Source organism: Myxocyprinus asiaticus, chromosome 34 (genome assembly GCF_019703515.2).
Source record: "Myxocyprinus asiaticus isolate MX2 ecotype Aquarium Trade chromosome 34, UBuf_Myxa_2, whole genome shotgun sequence".
In the NCBI taxonomy this organism is placed as follows: domain Eukaryota; kingdom Metazoa; phylum Chordata; class Actinopteri; order Cypriniformes; family Catostomidae; genus Myxocyprinus; species Myxocyprinus asiaticus.
In genome coordinates this window covers 8717885-8741401 of record NC_059377.1, presented here as the reverse complement: position 1 = coordinate 8741401, position 23517 = coordinate 8717885, and the positions used below count along the sequence as shown (strand labels likewise).

General features: G+C 36.9%; 1 protein-coding gene across 2 annotated transcripts in view; it reads left to right on the top strand.

Moving 5' to 3' along the window:
- The window catches only part of LOC127424839 (grainyhead-like protein 2 homolog), a 47286-nt gene extending 24972 nt beyond the window's left edge, over positions 1–22314 (top strand). Inside the window, exons 8-16 of one of the 2 annotated variants that reach the window (XM_051670311.1) lie at positions 2272–2366; positions 9245–9403; positions 10124–10181; positions 12047–12183; positions 12637–12674; positions 14251–14342; positions 18941–19026; positions 20112–20176; positions 20739–22314. In XM_051670311.1, coding sequence (XP_051526271.1) covers positions 2272–2366; positions 9245–9403; positions 10124–10181; positions 12047–12183; positions 12637–12674; positions 14251–14342; positions 18941–19026; positions 20112–20176; positions 20739–20853 — 845 coding nt within the window. In that variant the 3' untranslated portion in view covers positions 20854–22314. Of the gene's footprint in view, positions 1–2271; positions 2367–9244; positions 9404–10123; positions 10182–12046; positions 12184–12636; positions 12675–14250; positions 14349–18940; positions 19027–20111; positions 20177–20738 lie in introns of both variants that reach the window. The other variant, XM_051670310.1, reaches the window with a different exon arrangement.
- The last annotated feature ends 1203 nt before the right edge of the window (positions 22315–23517 follow it).

The following is a 23517-nucleotide window of genomic DNA, read 5'->3' as shown; positions in this document are numbered from 1 at the left end:
ACTTTCAAAGCCTGGGCGCACCCTTAGGGAATATCTGAGCCGTGATGGCAACCATCTTTGTTAAAATGGATTGAATATGTAAGAATGTTTCAATGAGACACTACAAGACAAGGGCTGAACTTTCTGCTAAGGTGTCTGAAGAGAGACAACATGGACTGAAGAATTTGGCATTGGGCAGACCTCTTGGAACATGGTAGTATGCCGAAGCCAAGTAGGGAAGACTGGGACTGAAACCTGACACCTTCACAGTTGGGATTTGAATAGCAGTTGAGGTGGGATTGTTCCTCAGGCTTGGGGCCATGCCACTGAAGCTCGGATTTGAATGGGGCTATTTAACGGGGGGGAGCTGGCTAACAGAGGTGAACGGGTGTGCTCGAGTCTTGGTAAACCACGCTAAATAAGTCCATTGGGAAAGGTTTCACCCATTCTAATCCACCTGGCTACTTCAAAGTAAGACAGGTGGTGGTTGTACTTTAGCCAGTGTGACATGGAGTTGAATGCCCCTGTAATGGCTAATTAAACACTAAAGAACTACATAACTAAATACAGGAAGTCTAACTGATTGTGTTTGCTAAGGCAAGCATCACTATTACCATTGCTCATGCTTAGGGATTTACACAAACCCTTAACCCAGACTATTAACATTTGGTGTGTAATGTTTGTGCTACAGACATGATTGATACCTCAAATCTTGTGGCTTCTGGAAGAGAGATGTGCTGTTTGTATTCTAAATGATTGGACACTTGGTGGGAGATAACAAATTTGAAAAAGTCCCATAGACCTACACTGCAGGAGGGAACCGAGCTATATCTAGGGACCTGAATATTATAGAGACTTGGGTTTGGGCTCTTTTGACTTGGGCCAGTAAGGAACCACCCAGAACACACAAGCAACTGCATATCAATGAGTTAAAAACCATCAAGAACACCAATACCAACAGCATAACAACGCCCAGGCAACTATACACAACACCCTAGCATTGTGTTTCCATTTGTTTTCATCTAAACCAAGCACAAAGATTGCGTTTTAATGTTTTAGAAATATTTGTCTTGCTTTAAGTCACTCTAAGTTTTGCCAAATTTCTCAAAAAACAATTAAATATTTTGGTACAAAATAGCGTTCCATGTTTAATCCATTCGTGATGCAGTTTGTCACATATTTAAAAAAATATATTTTTAGACAATTATACAAAATACAGATGAGTTATATGGAAAACAAATTGCAAAAAATTGATGTGAAACAGACAAATTTAGCATGAATTGTGAGTGCCCTATCATTGGCTGTTGCTACTGTATGTTACACAGAAGCTATATTACAATTTTTTACAACATATGCAATGAAGGTATTTGTCAGTAAGCCAAAATCAAAGTTATTACATTTCAAATGCATATTAGCACTTATTTCTGTCAAACAGTGTCATCTTTTTTATACACATACATAGCTGCAGGCATACACAGTGATTGCGTACCATTCCGTGTTTACTTGGTTTTGTGGTCAATTTACACCTTTAATTAAATCTCAAATTGCATATGTGGTATAAAGAAACTGAGAGTGTTTCTTTATTTTCCTCTTCTTAAGTTGGAAACCCTATTTCAAAGGTAAGTACCAGCCAAGAATGTAAAACTGCTGCAGCTAATCTAGCATAGACAGGCCGACTCCAGCTGTCGTATTAGCGATGATATTACTCTTTCTTCATGTATATCTATAAAGAGTGTAGACTGAATCACAGACATGTTTAAAGTGTGAGTAGTCATAAATGTGCGCTAGCCTAGCAATCGGCTACTTTAAAAGGCAAGTGTTTGTTTACATAAACAGATAAGCGTTATCTAGCTTAAAAAAATGCTGTTTTATACACACAAGGCTTATCAACCTTAACGACCTTAACTGCTTACTTTGGCACACATTGTTTTATTTCAGTGGCATCTGACGTTCACACTCATCAGAGCTGTTTGTGTATCCAGATTGTGCACTCATTAAGCCATTCGTTCAAATGAATCATATACCACATATTGTACGAAATACAATCCTCCAGCCCTGCTGGACTTTGTCTGTTGGTCTGCATGCTGGTTTTGGCTGGTTAATGCAGGTTAGTGGACCAGCATAGCCATGCTGTTCTTTAGGAAGAAAGACATTACTAAAGCTTGTCGACCAGTATGTTCCTTTTGGTGTCCAAAACAGAACGTATGCTGGTTGTGTTTTGCAGTTTTGTTTCAGCTAAGATGGGAGCTGACTTCTTGTTTTTTTTTTGTGTGTTTTTTTTTTTTGCCACAGCTGACTACAAAGAAAGCTTCAACACAATTGGGAATATTGAAGAAATTGCCTACAATGCTGTGTCCTTTACCTGGGACATGAACGAGGAGGCCAAGGTTAGTCATCTTGCACCAAGACTTTGTATTCAGCAACTCAGACGTGGCAGAGTAACTTTACAATCGGAATGTTTTCCAGTGTGTGTTTTGGATTTATGGACATCCTGCTAGCATTACTGATCTTCATTGATAATAAAATGGTAGGTGCAGTTTGTAGGTTTAAAGGAACTGCTTACCCAAAAATGAAATTCTGGCATCATTTACTCACCTTCATGTCGTTCCAAACCCAAATGACTTTCTTACTTCCATGTAACACAAAAGGAGGAATTTTGGAATGTTCTTGTTGCTCTTTTCCATGTTATCACAATGAATGGGGCTGTAACTTTCAAACTTCTAAAAGGACATAAAAGCACCATAAAAGTAGTGCATGCAACTCGTGCGCCATATTCCTAGACTTCTTAATTTATAGCTTTGGCTGAAAACAGACAGAAATTTAGGTTATTATTCACTGATAATCTTCCCCTTCCGTTGTTTCCCTTCACCTGTTAAGCCCAAGGTATACTTCGGTTTTGACTCGAACGCTTACCCTCTGTGTACAGTCAAACTTGAGTGTTTCAAAGTATACTTCATTTGATCGTGCGCGAATACACAGGTGGTTGGCGCATGTGCGCTACGACTGATAGGAGATACTGGACTATTTTTCCTCAGGAGATTAGACCCATAAAGATGTATTTATATTCCCTCAGACTCAAGATATACAAATTCATCTCCAGACCTCCTCACTCATGCGCTCTTGAATCGCACATCCACTGCTGTTGTTCCCACATTCGTCTCCTGTTTTATCAGCGATTACGTCTTCTTCTATCACTGATTTGTGACAGCAACGACTCAAATGTAAGTGTTGCCACCTTGTGGACCCACTAATTAGTGCAAATAATTCCAGGCGCATACACATTCTTTGCGTTCAAAGACGCACGGTTAGAGAAATCGGGCTGTGCGAGTGCAGTGCTCGCGCACTCTCTTATGATGAAATTTGAGTCACACATCCTGTACTCATACGGCAAGTATTTGCGCCTGACTGGATCATTGAATCATTGAGCACATTTACATGTACACCAGTACGCTAATTACTCCCAAAAATCAGCTTATTTAAAAAATCTGACTAAGCAAGAAAACTGTTTTTACATGAGATTTGAAATAATGGCATTATAGACCTTTTTCACAGACTGTGATGATGCGTTTCCTCTTTATTTAGCAGCATAAATCTCACAAACATTTTCATATTATAAATTTTTTAAATATTGAGTGTAAATTTAGAACATTATGCTTTGTGTTATATTACCCTGGAATTAGATTTAAAATACTAATTACCACAGCTGCGAGGGGGTTTCTATTACAGCTGCTGAGAGAGCGACGGTAAATTTGGCATCTTCTCCCATCTGACTTGCTTAATCCACCACTCCCTATTCATTCAAATGTAATAGTGGATTTTTTTCTTGTGCTCTTGGAGCAAATGGGTAAGAGAAAATAATATTTGCTGTGATCTCCCATTCACTCCCATTCACCGCTGTCGAAGTTTACCCTGCAATTGTTTACTTCTGCATTTTAAAATCCGGAGCGTGAAAAAGGTTTATTCTTTGCTTTTGACTTCAAACCGTGAAGAGACATGTGCTCAACATGTGTGCACATTGGATAAGCCAATGAGAACACTGGATAAGGTGTTTACCTGCTACTCAAAATCGGCATAATGGGCGAAAATCGACCTGTGTCGACCGGCTTATTTGTATGCCATTTATGACATTATACAAAAGTTTACATACCCTTGAATGTTTGGCCTTGTTACAGACACACAAGGTGACACACACAGGTTTAAATGGCAAATAAAGGTTAATTTCCCACACCTGTGGCTTTTTAAATTGCAATTAGTGTCTATGTATAAATAGTCAATGAGATTGTTAGCTCTCATGTGGATGCACTGAGCAGGCTAGATACTGAGCCATGGGGAGCAGAAAAGAAATGTCAAAAGACCTGTGTAACAAGGTAATGGAACTTTATAAAGATGGAAAAGGATATAAAAAGATATCCAAAGCCTTGAAAATGCCAGTCAGTACGGTTCAATCACTTATTAAGAAGTGGAAAATTCGGGAATCTCTTGATACCAAGCCAAGGTCAGGTAGACCAAGAAAGTTTTCAGCCACAACTGCCAGAAGAATTGTACGGGATACAAAGAAAAACCCACAGTTAACCTCAGGAGAAATACAGGCTGCTCTGGAAAAAGACGGTGTGGTTGTTTCAAGGAGCACAATACAACGATACTTGAACAAAAACGAGCTGCATGGTCGAGTTGCCAGAAAGAAGCCTTTACTGCGCCAATGCCACAAAAAAGCCTGTTACTATATGCCTGACAACATCTTGACACGCCTCACAGCGAGTGACGAGACCAAAATGGAGCTTTATGGTCACAACCATAAGCACTATGTTTGGAGAGGGGTCAACAAGGCCTATAGTGAAAAGAATACCATCCCCACTGTGAAGCATGGTGAAGGCTCACTGATGTTTTGGGGGTGTGTGAGCTCTAAAGGCATGGGGAATCTTGTGAAAATTGATGGCAAGATGAATGCAGCATGTTATCAGAAAATACTGGCAGACAATTTGCATTCTTTGCACGAAAGCTGCGCATGGGACGCTCTTGGACTTTCCAGCACGACAATGACCCTAAGCACAAGGCCAAGTTGACCCTCCAGTGGTTACAGCAGAAAAAGATGAAGGTTCTGGGCTGGCCATCACAGTCTCCTGACCTTAATATCATCAAGCCACTCTGGGGAGATCTCAAACGTGCAGTTCATGCTAGACGACCAAAGACTTTGCATGACCTGGAGGCATTTTGCCAAGAGGAATGGGCAGCTATACCACCTGCAAGAATTTGTGGCCTCATAGACAACTATTACAAAAGACTGCACACTGTCGTTGATGCTAAAGGGAGCAATACACAGTTTTAAGAACTAAGGGTATGCAGACATTGAACAGGGGTGATTTCATTTTTTTCTTTGTTGCCATGTTTTGTTTTATGATTGGGCCATTCTTTTATAACCTACAGTTGAATATGAATCCCATAAGAAATAAAAGAAATGTGTTTTGCCTGCTCACTCATGTTTTCTTTAAAGATGGAACATATATTACCAATTCTCCAAGGGTATGCACACTTTTGAGCACAACTTGTATGTTAAACAATGAAATGTACCAAATATTTTCCACCTCCAAATAATGCAAAATAAATGCCCCATACCTCTTTGGATTGTTCATGAACATGTTTTGAAGCATTTTGATTGACTGGAATAATTTAAAGAACAATGTTGTGAAAAAGATGGGTTAAAAACCTTTTCATTGCCTCAGGGCAACACCATGCAGTAGAAGGTTAACTTTCATGAATGCACCAAGGAGAACTAATCTTTACTCAAGATTTTCAGTGAATAACTTAAGTAACTTATAGTTATCATATGGCATCAGAAGACTTGGAATATAGTGCACAATTCCTTAAGACAAGTTTCTTGATACTTTTATGCTGCTTTTGTGTCCAAATTGAAACTGCAGTTCCTAATTGTAATTACATAGAAAAAACGACTAGTATATTATTATTATTATTTTATTTTTTTCCGCTGAGGAAAGAAAGTTACAGTGTTTTGGGAAGAAATGATGGTAAGGACACAATGATAGAAGCTTTCATTTTTGGGTGAACTATTCCTTTATCTCAAAGACTACATCAGTGCATCCATGTTTTTTGTCCCGGACTCTTATTCAGACGTACCATCATTGTGTGTTGTCCACAAAATGTTATTGAGACAGGGTGGAGTGTTACGACATCTGATATGTGTATTTTACAGGCTTTGGTCTCTCTCCCATTGTTGAACACTCCCGGAGAGCTATGTAAAGCATGACTTTTGGGATTCACAATGCCCTGGTGCCTCGTCCCCAGCAATGTCTATTAATTTTGAGCTCAATTTTCTCCTGTATGGGGTCTCAGGTTTCACCTGTGCAATACTCAAGAGTAGGAAATGGACCTGTCCTGTGTCCACATGCACACAAACCTGAGTCCAGATCCGCCCAGCCTCACAGGCAGAGTCCTGCCCTGCTATTGTGGTTCTTGTTTGGCTTTTCTGTCGCAATAAAGCTAAGTTCAAACACTCACCTCTAGAGTATATTCAACTAAAGTTCTCTATGCAAACATTTGCTTTTCATAGGGCCAACTCACACAGGTAAAACCCATTAGCGTAACTATATGATGTGTCAGTACAATGGAAGTGCTTATAAGTGGATGTGATTATTTTTTGAGTCCAAGCACATACATGTTAAAGCATGCAGTTGGCCGTGAAATGCTCTTAATTTCATCTGATAAGCAGCTCATGCTCTGTTCTACCATATTTTCTAATTTTATTACAAGACCCTTAGTTCAAAACACTTCTCATCACTGTAGGCTGGAATGGAGGAAGCCATAAACCTGGTTTCTCCATGAGCCATTGACCTGTGAGGTGGAAATGATGTAGTTGGTGCAGAGTGTAAGTTGTTTTATGAGTGGTCCGCTGTAGATGTGTCTGGGTCAGATGAGGTTTACGTCCCTTAATGATTATAAGAGAATAATTAAAGCATGCAAGATTCAGGACAAACCTTTCTGTATTCATGCGTACACATTTGAATAGGTTTTGTGTCATAATCCATGTCTGTTAGCCTCCTAAAACTTGTAAAAAATTAACTTTTAGCAGATATATACAGTACATTCCAAACCCAACTTATTTTCTTAAGTGGAACACAAGAAGAGAAATTTTGAAGAATGTTGTTTATCTTCTTTCCCATAAAACAAAAGTGAATGGTGACCTAGGCTGTCAGTCCCTAACATTCTTCCTAACATGTGCCTCCTAACGATGGCCTCTTTCTTTTCCTCTGGCATTGGTAATGGTTGATTATATGAAACTGTTAATAACTAACCACATAAATATTTAGTGAGAAATACTGTGTTTCCCAACCGTTGAGGAGGCAGAGGCAAAAAGCACTGCTGGGGAATTGAAAAGGAATAAACAGTACATAAAATGAAGTTTAAGATAAAGTCTTCAGTTACATTTGAAACTGCATTGTTTGTAGGTCTCATGTTAGGTCTGAGCATTTCCTGTGGCATTTTGTAGCAGTCAGTGATACAAGTAGACGTGTGGAGGCAGGCACCTGTTTTGCCTGTGTAGGTGGCTGCTGGGGGAAAAAAAAATTGCACTTTCAACGGTCAGAACTGTGTAGGTCAAACCGGAATAAGCTGTCAGAAAGGATGAATATGGAAGTTCTCACACAACAGTCCATCACATAGGAATCTGGTTGGTTATACCAAATATTAGGAATGCACAATATATTGGTGCCCATATCGTTATCAGCCAGTGTAAGCATTTGTTTATAATCGTCAGTGGCCCGAAATTGGAGCAAATAATTAAAAAACTTATTTTTTCCTTTCAAACAGTAAACACTTTTTCTCTGCCACTTTTCAAAAGTAGTTAAGTTATCTAACTCATTTCTACTGTATTTACAAGGTTTTAATGCCTGATTTCATTCTTTGATTTCATAATTTCAAAGCTTTATCGTGAACGATGAAATAAACACAAAAAAGAGCAAAAAAAAGTGTAGATTTATAATATCAGATATTATATTGTTTTTTGGTCATTAAACTAGTTATCAGCTTTCAATATTAATCAAAATTTCTATATCGGGGTCTTTCTTCAACTTCAGACACTTTCATGTCCCTGGCATTGATCTTTATTAAAATGAACAAATTCCATTTTTTTTAATTTTTTTTTTATATGAAGGTCTCATTCAAATTTAATTGGAAATGTTTTACCAGGCCTTCATCATTTATTTTTGGTACATTTATGTTTGGCCTTGTCCCAGATCCAGACTTTTATTAACCCTTGGCCCACGATAATTTTATTTGATCAAAATGTTAATAACTACAGTCTTGACCAACACAAAATATGTATCATTTTAAAGCTCAGAAGCTCTACTTCATAATGCATGTAGGCATTATGACCAAAAATGAACAAGTGCTTTGAAACTTGCAGACAAATCAGAAGTGTTCCGTTTTGATAATTTATTAATAATTTTACACTGTACACATTAGTCTAATCGGTAAAAACATCCAACTGATCAAATAGCCATGTGTCATATGTTGTTGGAAAACTCTCAAAGAGTAGAATACAACCAGCCTTTGATTTACTCACAGACAAAAATATTGCGAGTAATAGCTAAGTAATGAACATGTCTTTGACATACATGTTACATGTGAACAGGTGTTGATCATATGCAGCTTTTTGGCATATAACTTAACAAAAAATAAACAGAACATAAATCATCACATACCATTATGTAGAGGAGGCGATTATCTTTAAAACAAGACCACAATCAAAGTAATCAGATGCATAGATCATTAGATAACCCACACGAAGCACAATGTGCACACAGCATCTGGCTTTCTGGCATCTTGCTGTCTGGCTACAAATACGTTAGGTGTGTTCAACTTGAACTGCATCTCGATTTACCGATCGGCAAGATTTGCCGGTTGCAGTCGGGGGAGGAGTTGAAAAAGAGCAGCCAAGCTGGACACTTGGCTCTTCCTGTCATCTGCTGAACCCACTCCAGTCACGGAAGAGCATGCAATGTTTGCAGAAAATCTTTAAAGTCTACAGGAAATCTTTAAAAACAACCTCATAGCTTAAAATGTTAAACCATGAAAATCCATAATAAAATTATTATTACTATTAGTAATATATTATTACTAATTTAAAACTATGATAATCTAAACAAAGAGTGAAATAAAACTGATTGTGTTACTTGTTTGTTTATTGTTCAAACACACTGAGGACTGTTTAGTGGACTGACCAGTGTGTTTGTGTCTTTTTCTCTGATTGTAGATCTTTATCACGGTGAACTGTCTGAGCACAGATTTCTCTTCTCAGAAGGGAGTGAAGGGTCTTCCACTCATGATTCAGATCGACACCTACAGCTACAACAACCGCAGTAACAAACCCCTGCACAGAGCCTATTGCCAGATCAAGGTCTTCTGCGATAAGGTAAACTTTTAACTTTTGAACCGGTATGTACATTTTTCCAACATTGAAATGTATCTGTAAAGCTGTCATGGAGATCTGTAAAAAGAAGACATTATTTCCTTTAGTATTAAAATAGCTTGATCAATCAATTTAAGGGAATATTCACTGCAAAACAGTTAAGAGTATGCATCTGATCTGCAGAGAAAGTGGGTCAGTTGTCTGAATTCTGACATTGTAAAGACAAGGCAAGAGGGTGTGTGCTGTTCTACAAATGCAGTTACAATTCTCTAGCGCCACCTTGTGGTTGTTGATCAATACAGTTACCTCGCAGAACCAATTTCATCCTCATAAAAAGTATTTGGAAGCTTAAGTCACTCTTAAAATGTCTGCATTAAATAACAAAATATCAAATCAAGTGGCATTTATTTAAAAAGATTTAGCACATGCATATATTCAGTAAATTATATAAACACTGTTCAAAATGAAGACAAAATGTATGTTATGCTTTTTGGTTGTGAAATGTTAGTGGAACATGTTCATAATGTGCTGAATGACACCTGTGTTCACTTGAGGAGAACTGACTTCATATATAGTTCAGAAAAATGCTCTAGCTTCATTTATTTGCAGATGACACTTGCTTTGATATTTTGGTATAAATGTTAGGACATTTGTACATTTTTAAGTGTGAAAGTTTCTCATTATCTCTTTCTCTCTTCCTGTCTGTGTTTGTGCGGTTCACAGGGAGCAGAGAGGAAGATCAGAGATGAGGAGAGGAAACAAAACCGCAAAAAGACAAAAGGTCTGATGCCTGAAACATTGAAAAACTGTCAAAAATATTCTCACTTGAAGGAATATTCCAGGTTCAGTATAAATTAAAATCAATCGACAGCATTTGTGGCATAATATTGATTACCACAAAAAAACATTTAGACTCATCTCTCCATTTCTTTAAAAAAAAAGCAAAAATCATGGTTCCAGTGAGGCACTTACAATGGTAAATGGGGACAATCCATAAATGTTAAAATACTCACCGTTTCAAAAGTATAGCCACAAGACATAAACAATATGTGTGTTAACAAGATTGTAGTGTGATAAAATCACTTACTAACTTTTTCTGTGTAAAGTTATAGCCAATTTTACAACTTGGTTACCATGGATCGCGGAACGCATCAAAACAAGGGGGGTGTTGGGGCCATAATTTTAACCCACCGGACCATTAGGCTACATTTCACATACAGAGGTAGACATATCACACATTATGTATACTAAGAAAACATAAAACCATAAGAAAAAAAAACTAAGACTCACGTTTGCTCCCTGAATGATAATAACGCATGTTGTCGGTACATAAAATTTTGTGCTGTCAGTTGATTAAAATGTTTAATCGCGATTAATCGCATACTTTTTTGTAGTTAATTGCGATTAATCGCAGATTTGACACTATATATTCTTATTTTCTTGTAGTTTAGAAACACTTTTCGTCGAGAAAAAAGGCATTAACGCCAAAAATGTTGTGTCACGTGACAGAATTTACATCACATCTGTCCTCACAACAAACAACATAACGGAGAAGAGCACTTGGACTGATGAGGAGACTTGAGTTTTCCTAAATTTCATTAAAGACAACGACATTACCTTTATTATTGGTTGATTAGCTTGTAAGATTCCTGCAGCATTCGCATGAACAGTGGCTGTGCTGGATGTAGAGAGAGCAAGGATGGAGAAACCGGGCGGGCCTCTGATGTGCTGGCATCCTCCAAAACTGAGCTTTGAACTTGTGAGATTAATGTCTCTTGTCTGCTTACTCTTGAAGTAGTCCGGAAACGGCAGATGTCTCTTCATATTTTGCTCACGAAATTGATCGCGCACGACAATTGCAAAGGTAAACCGTCACTGTAGATTTAGCACCTTGATGTAGTCTAGAGAAAAATGCGTTCTTGTGATTGGTTCATTTATAATCAACGCGGGCTGTGTTAAAATGTTGTTGTATTGGTTAAAAACTTGTATATATTTATATTTGTATACTGCCTATAACCTGCAATTAACTCAGTAGCACTTTTCAAAAATAAAATTAATCATCAGCAATGTCATTAAATACATTTAAATTTAAATATTTCATATTTGATCAGATTTCAAAAGTAACCCAGGCACAGGCCTGGGAAATTAATCAAATAATTATTTTTCTTTAATTTATGGGAAATAAAAGTTTATCAGTAACTACAAACCAACATTTGGACCCAAACTGAGTAATAGCTTAAATTAGGCTAAATCTGCAACCTTGTTACTTGCAACCCTGTTGTGTATATTTTTCATATTTATAATTTGTTTTATTTAATTAATTGTTATGTTCAATTAATGTTTATTGCTAGAAAATAACGGAATCACACAAATCAGGGTTTTTAACTGTATTTTGACATGTCCCACATTTTGGTAACAGGGTTACAAAAATAAATAGAATAAATACAATATAAAACAGCTAATATAATATTTATTTTGACCACTTAAGGCAGTCTGAAGGTTAAGGATCTTCTTCACTGACTATTTGTTGAAAATCCTTTTTATTCTTTTATTTTATTTTTTAAAAATTTCAAATCCTGTTTTGTACCGTTTTCATGGAAAGTGCCTATTATAAAAGATAAATATGTTCTTGCATCATCTCATCAGGAAAAGAAGGAGGTGTTGGGGCAGTTTCTGTCCCGAAAAAGTGTGATGCTACCTTTAAAACAATGACTGATTTGGATGCCCAACCGGTTCTGTTTATACCAGATGTGCACTTTGGGAACTTACAGAGGGCAGGCCAGGTACGAGTCAGATTTCTAGTCACAAAACGCACTCAGAGACCAGATCACAGGCTTTTTGTTTTAAAAGTCCTGTGCCATTTTGCAGACGGATGTACATGCCTCTTGGTCAGCCTTCATGGTCTTCCTGAAATCTCAGAAATGTTGTAGAACCTCATTAAAGAATTGTCATGACCTTAGTGCTCCATTATGTGTCTAATGAGACTGAGACTTATTAGAGAATGACTGACCTTTCAAAAGCAAACATGAAAGGTCACTGTTACCTTCCTCATAAAGCCTGTGAGTCTGTGTATCTTGGATACTTAGGAGACATTTGTTTATTAGGAGTGATATCTGCTGGACTGCTCATTGTAGAGTGTATAATAAGGTTTGCTCTAAATGTTACAGATGATTGAGAGTGTAAATGTTTACAAAAGATAGATACCAATTCAAAACTTTGTATACAATTCTTTCCAGGTATTTGCATTTAATACAGAGGAAATTGAGCGAGAGGGGTGAGTAAAGAATTTTTTGGACCCACTTTATATTAGATGTCTTTAACTACTACAGTATGTACTTAAGAATTTGATACAATGTACTTATTATGTACATACATGTTGTTGCATTTTACCTACATTTAAAGTAACTGCATTTAATTATATCTGTATAATAACTGTTAACCTTGCCCTAAATATAGCCATACCTCAACCTCAGTAGCAGCAAATGTGAATCTTTTGAGAATTTTGCAGATCAACATGTAGTTGCACAATAAGTACATTGTATTGAATGCATTTTGATGTTAGTGCATAGTAGTTGAAGACACCTAATATGAAGTAAGACGTTTTTTTAAACATATTAAATGTACTGAAAGTAGCATTCACACTAGGTTATACCTTGCTATTTTCCAGCCTTATTTCTCTATATTTATGTATTGCTTAAAAATTGTGAATTTGTTTACAATCATAGGAACCATAATTTAAATGAAACAGCCACTATAGCCAAATAGATTTAAAATGTTTCATGTAAAATATAGTTAAATTCTCGATAAAAAATAATCAAAGCATTTTTTTCCACAAAAAAAGATATTTAATCATTTTCATTTAAATACACCAATATAAAAATACTTGGTAATAAACAGTAATATGTACTTACATATATTTAGAAAAATGCTACACAGGTTCTTCCATTTAACATTTTTGTGTGATGACGCAAGCAATTAGTTGATAAAATGTGCAGGTTTTTTATTTTATTTTTGTATTTTTTTTATCCCCTTTTCTCCCAATTTGGAATGCCCAATTCCCACTACTTAGTAGGTCCTTGTGGTGGTGCGGTTACTCACCTCAATCCAGGTGGCGGAGGACAAGTCTCAGTTGCCTCTGCTTCTGAGACAGCCAATCCGCGCATCTTATCACGTGGCTCATTGTGCATGACACCGCAAAGACTTACAGCATGTGGAGGCTCATGCTACTCTCCGCAATCCACGCACAACTTACCACATGCCCCATTGAGAGCGAGAACCACTAATCGCGACCATGAGGAGGTTACCCCAAGTGACTCTACCCTCCCTAGCAACCGAGCCAATTTGGTTGCTTAGGAGACCTGGCTAGGGTCACTCATCTCACCCTGGATTCGAACTCATGACTCCAGAGGTGGTATACTCGCTGAGCTACCAGGCCCCCAAATGTACAATTTTTAATTAAATTATTATCTATACATTATCAAATGTACCAACTCTAATGCCTTTTTGCTACAGAATTAAATTTAAAGCTCTCATAATCACAAATTGGTGATCACGATTCGCAAAATTAGCCTCATGATGCTTTCTTTAACTGATAATAATAATAATAAAAAGTGCATGAACATCATTATAATAGTCACTATGTTGCTATGTTGAATCATTGTTAATACATCACGAATATTCAATGCATCGCTCAGCCCTAATTCATACAATGGTAGATTACAGGGATCTTTAAAAATATTAATTAACACTGGTAACTACTTGTACTATTTTTTCATAATTGATTTAATAATTTTGTTACTTCAGTAACATAAATCAAAGTCATTGATTGTGTTTGTGTGTGTTCATGTTAGAAGTGTGCTGGTGAAGAGGATGTTCCGCTCATCTGAGGAAGACTTCTGCCCACCCCCTCACAAACAGATGAGAGAGGACACACAGAAGAGAGGTCAATGTAGGACACACTCAGTCTAAAAACAACACATTTATTGCTGAAGTGTGTCATTTCTGCTCCATTCATGCCACCAAATGGAATTGCAAAAATAATGACTTCTCCAAACATACAGTATGGAAGCCCAGAGGCCATAAAATAAGTGATGATTGCAAGAAAAGAAGACAAATAATAACAAGAAAAGGAGAAATAATGACAATGGCCTATGTGGGCTTACATATGTTTGAAAATACTTACAAACAATTTTTTTGGTGCTAGTTGTTGTGCAAAAATGACACACTTCACCTTTTACCTTTTAAGCTCGGATTGGCCCGCCAGCTGTACTTTTCAATGCATGTAGGCATTATGACCAAAATTTGAACAAGTGCTTTGAAATTTGCAGACAAATCAGAAGTGTTCCATTTTGATAATTTATTTATAATTTTGGACTGTACATATTATTGTAATCGGTAAAAACATCAAACTGATCAAATAGCCATATGTCATTGGAAAACTCACAAAGAGTAGAATACAACCAGCCTCACAGATAGAAATATAGCGAATAATAGCTAAGTATATGTCTTTGACATACATGTTACATGGGGCTTTTAAGGCGCGTTTTCACTTATAACTTCATGAAAAATAAACAGAACATAAAATATCACATACCATTGCTTAGAGAAGACGATTTTCATTAAAACAAACCCACACACAACATAATCGGATGCATAGATCATTAGATAATCCACATGAAGCACAATGTGCACACAGCACATAATGTGCTATCTGGCTAAAAACACATTAGCTTGCCAAGATCAGATGACATCATCGGATATGATGTAGTACATTGTCCAGCATCATGGAACACTAAACCAATCATATTAGGATTCAAATCGCTGCAATCAGAGGTGGAAGTCATCCAAACATGGGCAGAGAGGATCGTTTACTCTACGTATGACCACTAGGAGATGGCACCAAGTACATGACACAGACTCAATGATGACTCAAATGACACAGAATGGAACTGAATGAGATCTCGTTACTCGTGCAGTGTTTTCCCTAGGATTTTTTTCAGCAGCGGTGCTATTGTGCGCACGTCTACAAGCCCGCAACGCTGGACCTGTATTAACGCGTGTTGGTCAAAGAATAGATTAAAACGGGTGTCAAACACAATTTCAGCCTGGGCCACATCAGGGTTTATTTGTGCCTTCAAAGGGCCCTTTGAAAATGTTGCACCAGCACCTGCTTTGGTAGCACCCAAGCAAATAATATTACATGCTAATTTTTATATGGCTAAAATTGAAATATTCTGAGAGTGTGACTAAGTTGGGTCTTCTTTAACGATTCCTTTCATCAGGCTCCTACTAATTAAACTACAGTCATCTCTTGGAATTTATGAAGGCAAACAAAACAGCTTACATTTTCCTACAATCAGAGAGCATTACAAGATAACAGATTTTACACAGATGGGAAACTGATAGCTTGGTCCATAATTATGAAAATGCACCATAGTCCTTCCATAGAATTCCTAGTTTTAACAATGATATTTGTAATAGTTCATGGTAACTATAGGTAAAACCATGCATGGCTCCTCACTAACATGATTAGTAACTATGGCTTCTATATAAAGAACTATGGCATTTTTGTAATGAAAAAAAAAATGAAAAAAATAAATAAAAAAAACCCCCAGCAGTCTAAATACATTTAGAAAGTTTTTCTGCATCAACTACCATAGGTAATACAGTACTGTTAGTGTTACTACAGTAAATCCATGGTACATTTTTGTAAGCGCTGTGATTTGAGAATTGAAAAGTCTTCTAATTTATTTAGTGCCGTTTAGAATGTGGGGGCTGTTTGTTTTAAGCTACTTTCTTCACTGAGACATTTGGAGATTTGCAACAGACAATCCTGTACTGCATTCAAACGGGTTTTGCTATTCCCGCCACACATCACACTGGTTCACAAGTGCATTTAAAAATAGTCTGTTGCACGGTTGAGACTAGTCTGCGAATTCCCACACTTGCTCTGCCTTCGTGCTGCTATGATTAAGCCGTGTTGATAATTGACCCATGTGGCGCTGTTTCATTCCGTTTTTGAAGTGAGCAAATTGTGCTCCAAAACATACAGATGACAGGGGAAGGCTCATTTATTTTCACGAGTAAAGTGCTAACTGATTGTTCAGTGAAATGTTGCGATCCCCTGCCATCCTACGCTTCAGAAATGAGCTAGCAGGCCACTTGAATTGAAGCGTGTTTGACACTTGTTGTCATGCGGTGATTTCACTGTGAGTAAGTGCGTGCATTTGTGTGTGTATATATTCTTATTTTCTTGTCAAAATGCATTTATTTCCATCTTAGGAAAGAAAACAAAACAATATGTAACAATATAAATGCCTTATTAACATTTTTCAAACAAAACCTTCCACAAGAAATGCACAAAAATAGTAACAATGTGAGTAACATTAAACATTTCCCAAAGTCTATGTGGGAGTTTGACTAATTGAAAGATCTAGTTTCCCCATAGGTTGCATATTCATTGCAATGGGCATTAAATCTCGTAAACTCTCATCCTCCGTAATATTAATCTGCCGGTAGACTGTGACTATCCGCTTTGTTACAGCAATCGTGAAGCTGTGTTCATTATTCACGTCAGAGCGTCAACGCCAGAGTCAAGCTTTGAACTCACCATGAAAAGCGCTCAGAGACAAAAAACTTCTCATTCTGCATTTTGGTGATAGTTAAGACTTGACTTGCTTCTGTTGTACTTAAAATGCACCTTACAAGTCCCATCTGGGCTTGTTTTGTACATCAAATAGCGCTAAGAGCTCCCGTCTTGATCATTTTATCACTGACAGGGAAGTGCTGTCAGAGACTTTTTTATTTATCGAGATAACCTCCGCGGCTCTATCATAGGAGAGTATTACGACAGTATGTCATAGAATGTCAATTGGACCGCCACATTATGCTATTTTTTGCTAAGCTTGTAGGCTCTACTTGATAGAAGGGCTCTGGCGCTGTGTCTGTTTGTGGTGTGTGCGTCAGTGTAATGACTCCGGGTGGACACATTACAAAGGTTCCACCCTTCACCCAAGTGTTATGCCGTATTAACGGTAAATACGTTAATCGTGATAAATAATTAAAACGTTAAACTTTTTTAATTTGTTAAATATGTTAACGCATTAATTCTGACAGCTCTAGTTTTTTTTTTTTCTCCCCTTTTCTCCCCAATTTGGAATGGCCAATTCCCACTACTTACTAGGTCCTCGTGGTGGTGCGGTTACTCACCTCAATCCGGGTGGCGGAGGACAAGTCTCAGCTGCCTCCACTTCTGAGACAGTCAATCCGCGCATCTTATCACGTGGCTCGCTGTGCATGACACCGCGGAGACTCACAGCATGTGGAGGCTCATGCTACTCTCTGCGATCCACGCACAACTTACCACGTGCCCCATTGAGAGCGAGAACCACTAATTACGACCATGAGGAGGTTACCCCATGTGACTCTACCCTCCCTAGCAACCGGGCCAATTTGGTTGCTTAGGAGACATGGCTGGAGTCGCTCAGCACACCCTGGATTTGAATTCGTGACTTCAGGGGTGGTAGTCAGCGTCAATGCTCGCTGAGCTACCCAGGCAACCCTGACAGCTCTAGTTTTTATTTGTTTAGAGACGTTTTTGGACACTAGGATAAATTATTTTTGTAATACATTAACTTTTTGATTGCTTTGTCATATCAACACAAAATGTTACTGTTACAGGTGACATGATTGGGAACAAAACAAAATCAGTTTTTCGGAGCCACCTTATTTACACCCTGAGATATATAATGTCAAATCAGAAAAATAAAAAAGTTAATTTTTGGCTCAAGTTTTTCTTTGTGATTTTTCAGCACTTTCTTAAGCTGAGAGTCTCAAAATGTATCATAATTTATATCATAATTTCTTTTTTAATTTTCCTTTAAAATGATACCAAACAATTGGCCCTGTTTTGTTTTTGTTTTTTTGTTTTTTTTGTAGTGTTATAAGCCTTTAATTTTTGGCATGCTACTGAAACAGGAAATCTTTAAAAACACTTTCAGAGCTTAAAGGGTTAAATCAGATTTTTTAAATAAAGATAGAGAATGACTTGTCCTATACTACAGTTTAACACTTTCTCCATTTATAACATGTTCTGAATTGCCTCTGCTAATGAGATCATAACACAGTGCAGTTTTATGGCTATGGTTTTCATTTAATTTGAATAGAATATGGAATTAACCTTCTGATGCATGATGCCTACCACATATATCTACAACCTATTTAACCACTCAGAGTTTGATGTTACTGTCAAACTTTGACTCTTACTCAAAAATCTATTTGACTGTCATCTTTATATGTCATTGTGTTTTTTATTTATGTCAACATAAATGTAACATGACTGACGAAAGTGATATTGTACTACTGGAATATTTGCCACGTGTAACTCTCTCAAAATACATCATTTTGAAAATAAAATTTGGGATTTAATAATTCATGCATCAGAGGGTTAAATTCAGAACTAAAGAGTAATAACATCAGATTACTTAATTGGGATTAATATAAAGCTCTAGAATAAGCATATAATGCTGTATGTTATTGCAGTTCTCCTGTATGTGAGGAAGGAGTCAGATGAGGTGTTTGATGCTCTGATGCTGCGAATGCCTACTCTCAGAGGACTGATGGATGCAGTGAGTGTCTGTTTCTATAGAGGGCATGCTACTCTAAACTACTGAAGTGTCAGGGAATTTATTAGAGGTGATGTAGCAGGGATGCATGAAAATGCATCTTTCTGAATGAAAATTCAATGCCAAGATTGCAACATTTTTAATAAAACCACTATAATAATTCTGAAAATATTACATGTTAATTTCTTACCCAAAAAAAAATTGTTGACCTATTTTCAGTTGTAAAAATCCAGATCTAGACCCTAATGTAGACTATATGGCCAAAAGTTTGTGGACACCCCCTTCTAATTAATGAACTTGGTCACTCCATTAAATCCAGTAAAGAAAAATCTTAATGTTTCTTTATGTTATGGCTTGGGCTTTGTGTGCTTCCAAATTTGTGGCAACTGTTTGGGGATAGCCCTTTTCTGTTCCAGCATGACAATGCCCCTGTGAACAAAGTGAGGTCCATAAAGAAATGGTTTACTGTGTCTGGTGTGGCAGAAATTGACTGGCCTACACAAAGCCCAGACCTGAACCCCACTGATCACTTCTGGGGTGAACTGGAACAGCAACTGTAAGTCAGGCCCCATCGACCAACATCAGTTCCTGACCTCACTGATAGCCTTGTGTCTGAATGAGAGCAAATCCCTGCAGCCATGTTACTACATACAGTAGAGTGGAAAGCCTTCCCAAAAGAGTGGAAGCTGTTATTACAGCAAAGGGGGAAATTGATGCCCAAGATTTTGAAATCAAATGTTCATCAAGCACATATGGTGTCCACAAACCTTTGGCCATATAATGTACTTCCAGGAGAAAACTCTTCAACCAGTTACATTTGTGTCTTTCATGATGCATCTTTTAGTAAAGAATCGTAACCGAATCATGGTCAGAGCAAACATTTACACCCCTGCCCCTACACTGCTTACCAATATTACACGTGCAGAAATAAAGGGTTCAGATTTGTTATTTAAAGTTTGATAAATGTATTTAAGTAGGTCTAGATTGCACTGACAATGATGTTCTGGTGTTCCTCTCAGTGTTTATAATACATACTAAATGTCCATCCAAGCCTAGCTTTGATATATAATTTTGTTTCATCCTCATAGATTTCTGAGAAATATGGTGTGCCCATCGAAAGGATGGCCAAGATTTACAAGAAGAGCAAGAAAGGGTAAGCGATTGATTGAAAATCAAAATATCTAAAACAGTGGTTTTCAACTGGTGTGTCGTGACCCAAAAATGGGGGTCAGGTCTGTTCTGATGGTGTCATGGATAGCAGGGAAAAACCATGCTAAATGCAAATAATAAAACTCAGCTAACCATATAATCATGCATAAATAGGACAGCACAATAAATTAGCTTATTAACTTTTAAAATCGAGGACACACATCCCATACCTTTTGCTGTTGACGTCAAAGGCCTCTACACTATTTTTGTGCAAACTCATCTATCAATTGGCAGTGGCTAAAAAATTAGCAGATACAAACATAGACAGGTTGTTTGACATGCTCTCATTCTAGACAACCACAAAAAAAAGAACGCACAGTAAAAGAAAATATAACCCAGACTACATTAATAAGGGTTATATTAGGTACTGTGCTGGGTCACCACTTGATGTCCAATGTAAAATCTGAGTCCTGAAGTAAAATAAGTTGAGATCCACTGATGTGACTAATGTGACAATTAATGAACAAAGAGTCCTTTACTGTATGAGTTTGTTCTCTCCAACACAGGATCCTGGTAAACATGGATGATAATATCATCGAGCACTACTCTAATGAGGACACATTTATCCTGAGTATCGAGAACTTCGCAGATGCATACAAAATAACACTAACGGAAATATAAACATTATCGCATGCATTTCTAACATTCAGTATGCTGAAGCTAAAAGACTTGTTACTTGGACTCCAAGCAACAGTCTGGTCCATCATCGGCTGTTCACAAATCGAATTCAAATGGCCAAAAGTTGACATACCTCATTTTTAAAACCTCATGCATGATTGTTAAATGGTCAATAAGTTTCAGTTCGCCCAAAAAGTTTCCAATGAGCAATACAGTCCAGAAGTTAGAAGTTATTTTTCAGTATTGTGCTGTTGATGGAAATTAATGCTAGTAGTTACAGAATTTTGACTCATTTTTACTTTTAAGGATAAAAGTACAGCTAATTCACATTTCACTTAATTTCTGAACTGTACCATCCAAAGGATTTCACCGGAGTGGAAGAAAAAGAACATAAAAATATCATTGCAATAATGTGTGTTATAGATATGGTGTTTTCCATTGGAATTAAAATGCTGAAATACATTTGCATGCAGCACAAATATGAATTTGAGGCATTGTTACCTCCAGAGCTTGATCTGTGAAAAGTGTCCAATACTGTAAATGTGTTTTTTTTTATTTGTTTATTATTATTATCATTAATATTAATGTTATTTTTAACTTGGTAGATATCCTTTAGGTTTTAACTGTCTGAAAATTCATATACTCTGATGTACAAAGAAAGCTATTTTTATGAGACTTTATGATGTGTGCCATTTCAAGTTTTTATGTTTAAAAGTGCAAAGGAGGAAATGTGTATGAATATTGTTGAACTGTAGAGTACCTCGATATCAGAAAATACATAAAATTACACCGCCACAATACAGTCGGTGTAGCTCAGATCCATTTCAGCCATGTTGTGTGTATTGCACTCATATTCTTAATGTGAAATATTTTTTTTAAAGATCCATTGGTTTCAAATGTAAGTGCAGTTTGTGATTTCACAAATTTCACATCACCAGCCAAGGTCATTCACTTTTGCAACAAGGGGTGAGTGCCTCTCACACTCACAGTAATTTTACTAATAACTATGCAGTCTTACAACCCAGTTCATTTCTAGTTTATATGTATAGTATAACAGGTGATAGGGTAACACTTTACAATAAGGTTCCACTCAAGTCAAATCAATTTTTACAGCATTTATTAATCTTTGTTAATATTAGTTAATAAAAATGCAATTGTTCATTGTTAGTTCATGCATCAACTATAATGTTAACATATAGTAATACATTTTTAAAAGTTGTATATATTGAAATTAACATTAACCAAGATTAATAAATGCTATAAAAGTGTTGTTCATTGTTAGTTCATGTTAACTAATGTATCCATTAACAAATGGAACTTTATTGTAAAGTGTTAACAGTGGTTGTTAATGTTGTCAAGCAAAGTTACTCTTTGTGTTGTAATATTTGTCTTCCATGAGAAAATACATAAAGGGCACTTCGGAAAACAAAATGTAATTTGTATGTAATTAAAGTTTGCATTTTTATCATGTAAAAGTCTCGATACATTTGTTTTGTTTGGTGAAGACCAGTGGGGAGTAGTTAACTAAAAGTAGCAATGCTACTACTGCCTAAACTACGTTTTTGTAGTGTGACAGAAGTTCAGATATTTTCAGTAGTGTAATGAGCTAAAATTTACAACGAGTAGTGCTAGCTGTAGCATCACAAAACGCTACATTTGTCACATTGTACTGTGAACATACAGTAGTAATGGAGCCGAAAGCTCCTAAACCGTCCTCTTTCGTTAGTGCTGGGAAAACCAAATTGTGAATCGGTCCTTTCAAACAGTTCCTGTAAATGAATGAATCTGTTAAAATAAACGATTCCCTTTAATTTAGTGTTGAGAACACAATTCATTTGGGAGAATTGGTTCTTTCGGACAGTTTGTGTAAATGAACTATTTCACATAAATGATTCACTGATTCACTTGAGCCCCGCGCAGCCTTAAAGGGACATTGCCTTCTTTTTTGAAGTGAAATATTTAGTTATAAGGATAGTTCACCCAAAAATGAAAATTCTCGTATCATTTACTCACCCTCATGCCATCCCAGATGTGTATGACTTTCTTTCTTCTGCTGAACACAAATGAAGATTTTAGAAGAATATCTCAGCTCTGTAGAGCCATACAATGCAAATAAATGTTGACCAGAACTTTGAAGCTCCAAAAAACACATAAAGGCACATTAAAGTAATCCATAAGATTCCAGTGCTTTAATCCATGTTATCAGAAGCAATATGATAGGTGCGGGTGATATGGGCACTTGCAGGATTTAATCTGAGGGTATGCACAGAAATCTACCTAATAAGCCTTATATCAAGGGGGGTCCGGGGGCATGGTCCCCCGGGAGAACTGTTTTGCAAAAACACCAAAGCATTATATTCTGGTGACTTTGAGATTATTTTCTCGAGTATAAGTAGCATTCATGTAAATATTGGCTAAAGTATTTCTTCCAGTAACCGTTCAGAACAGACACGTTCTCGCACTAAAAAAGCAAAACGCACCACAACATAAAGGGCACTTTTATCAGTTGAAGAAGTTCTTTTTAACTTGACACAGCTTCTAAAAACACTGCGAAATGTGACACAGTTGTCAAAAGACATCCATCTAGCGAATGATTACATGGAAAACACGTTCAGTTAGAACAGTCCCTTGTTCACATGACACAGCACTAGCTGAAGCCTTTTGTTT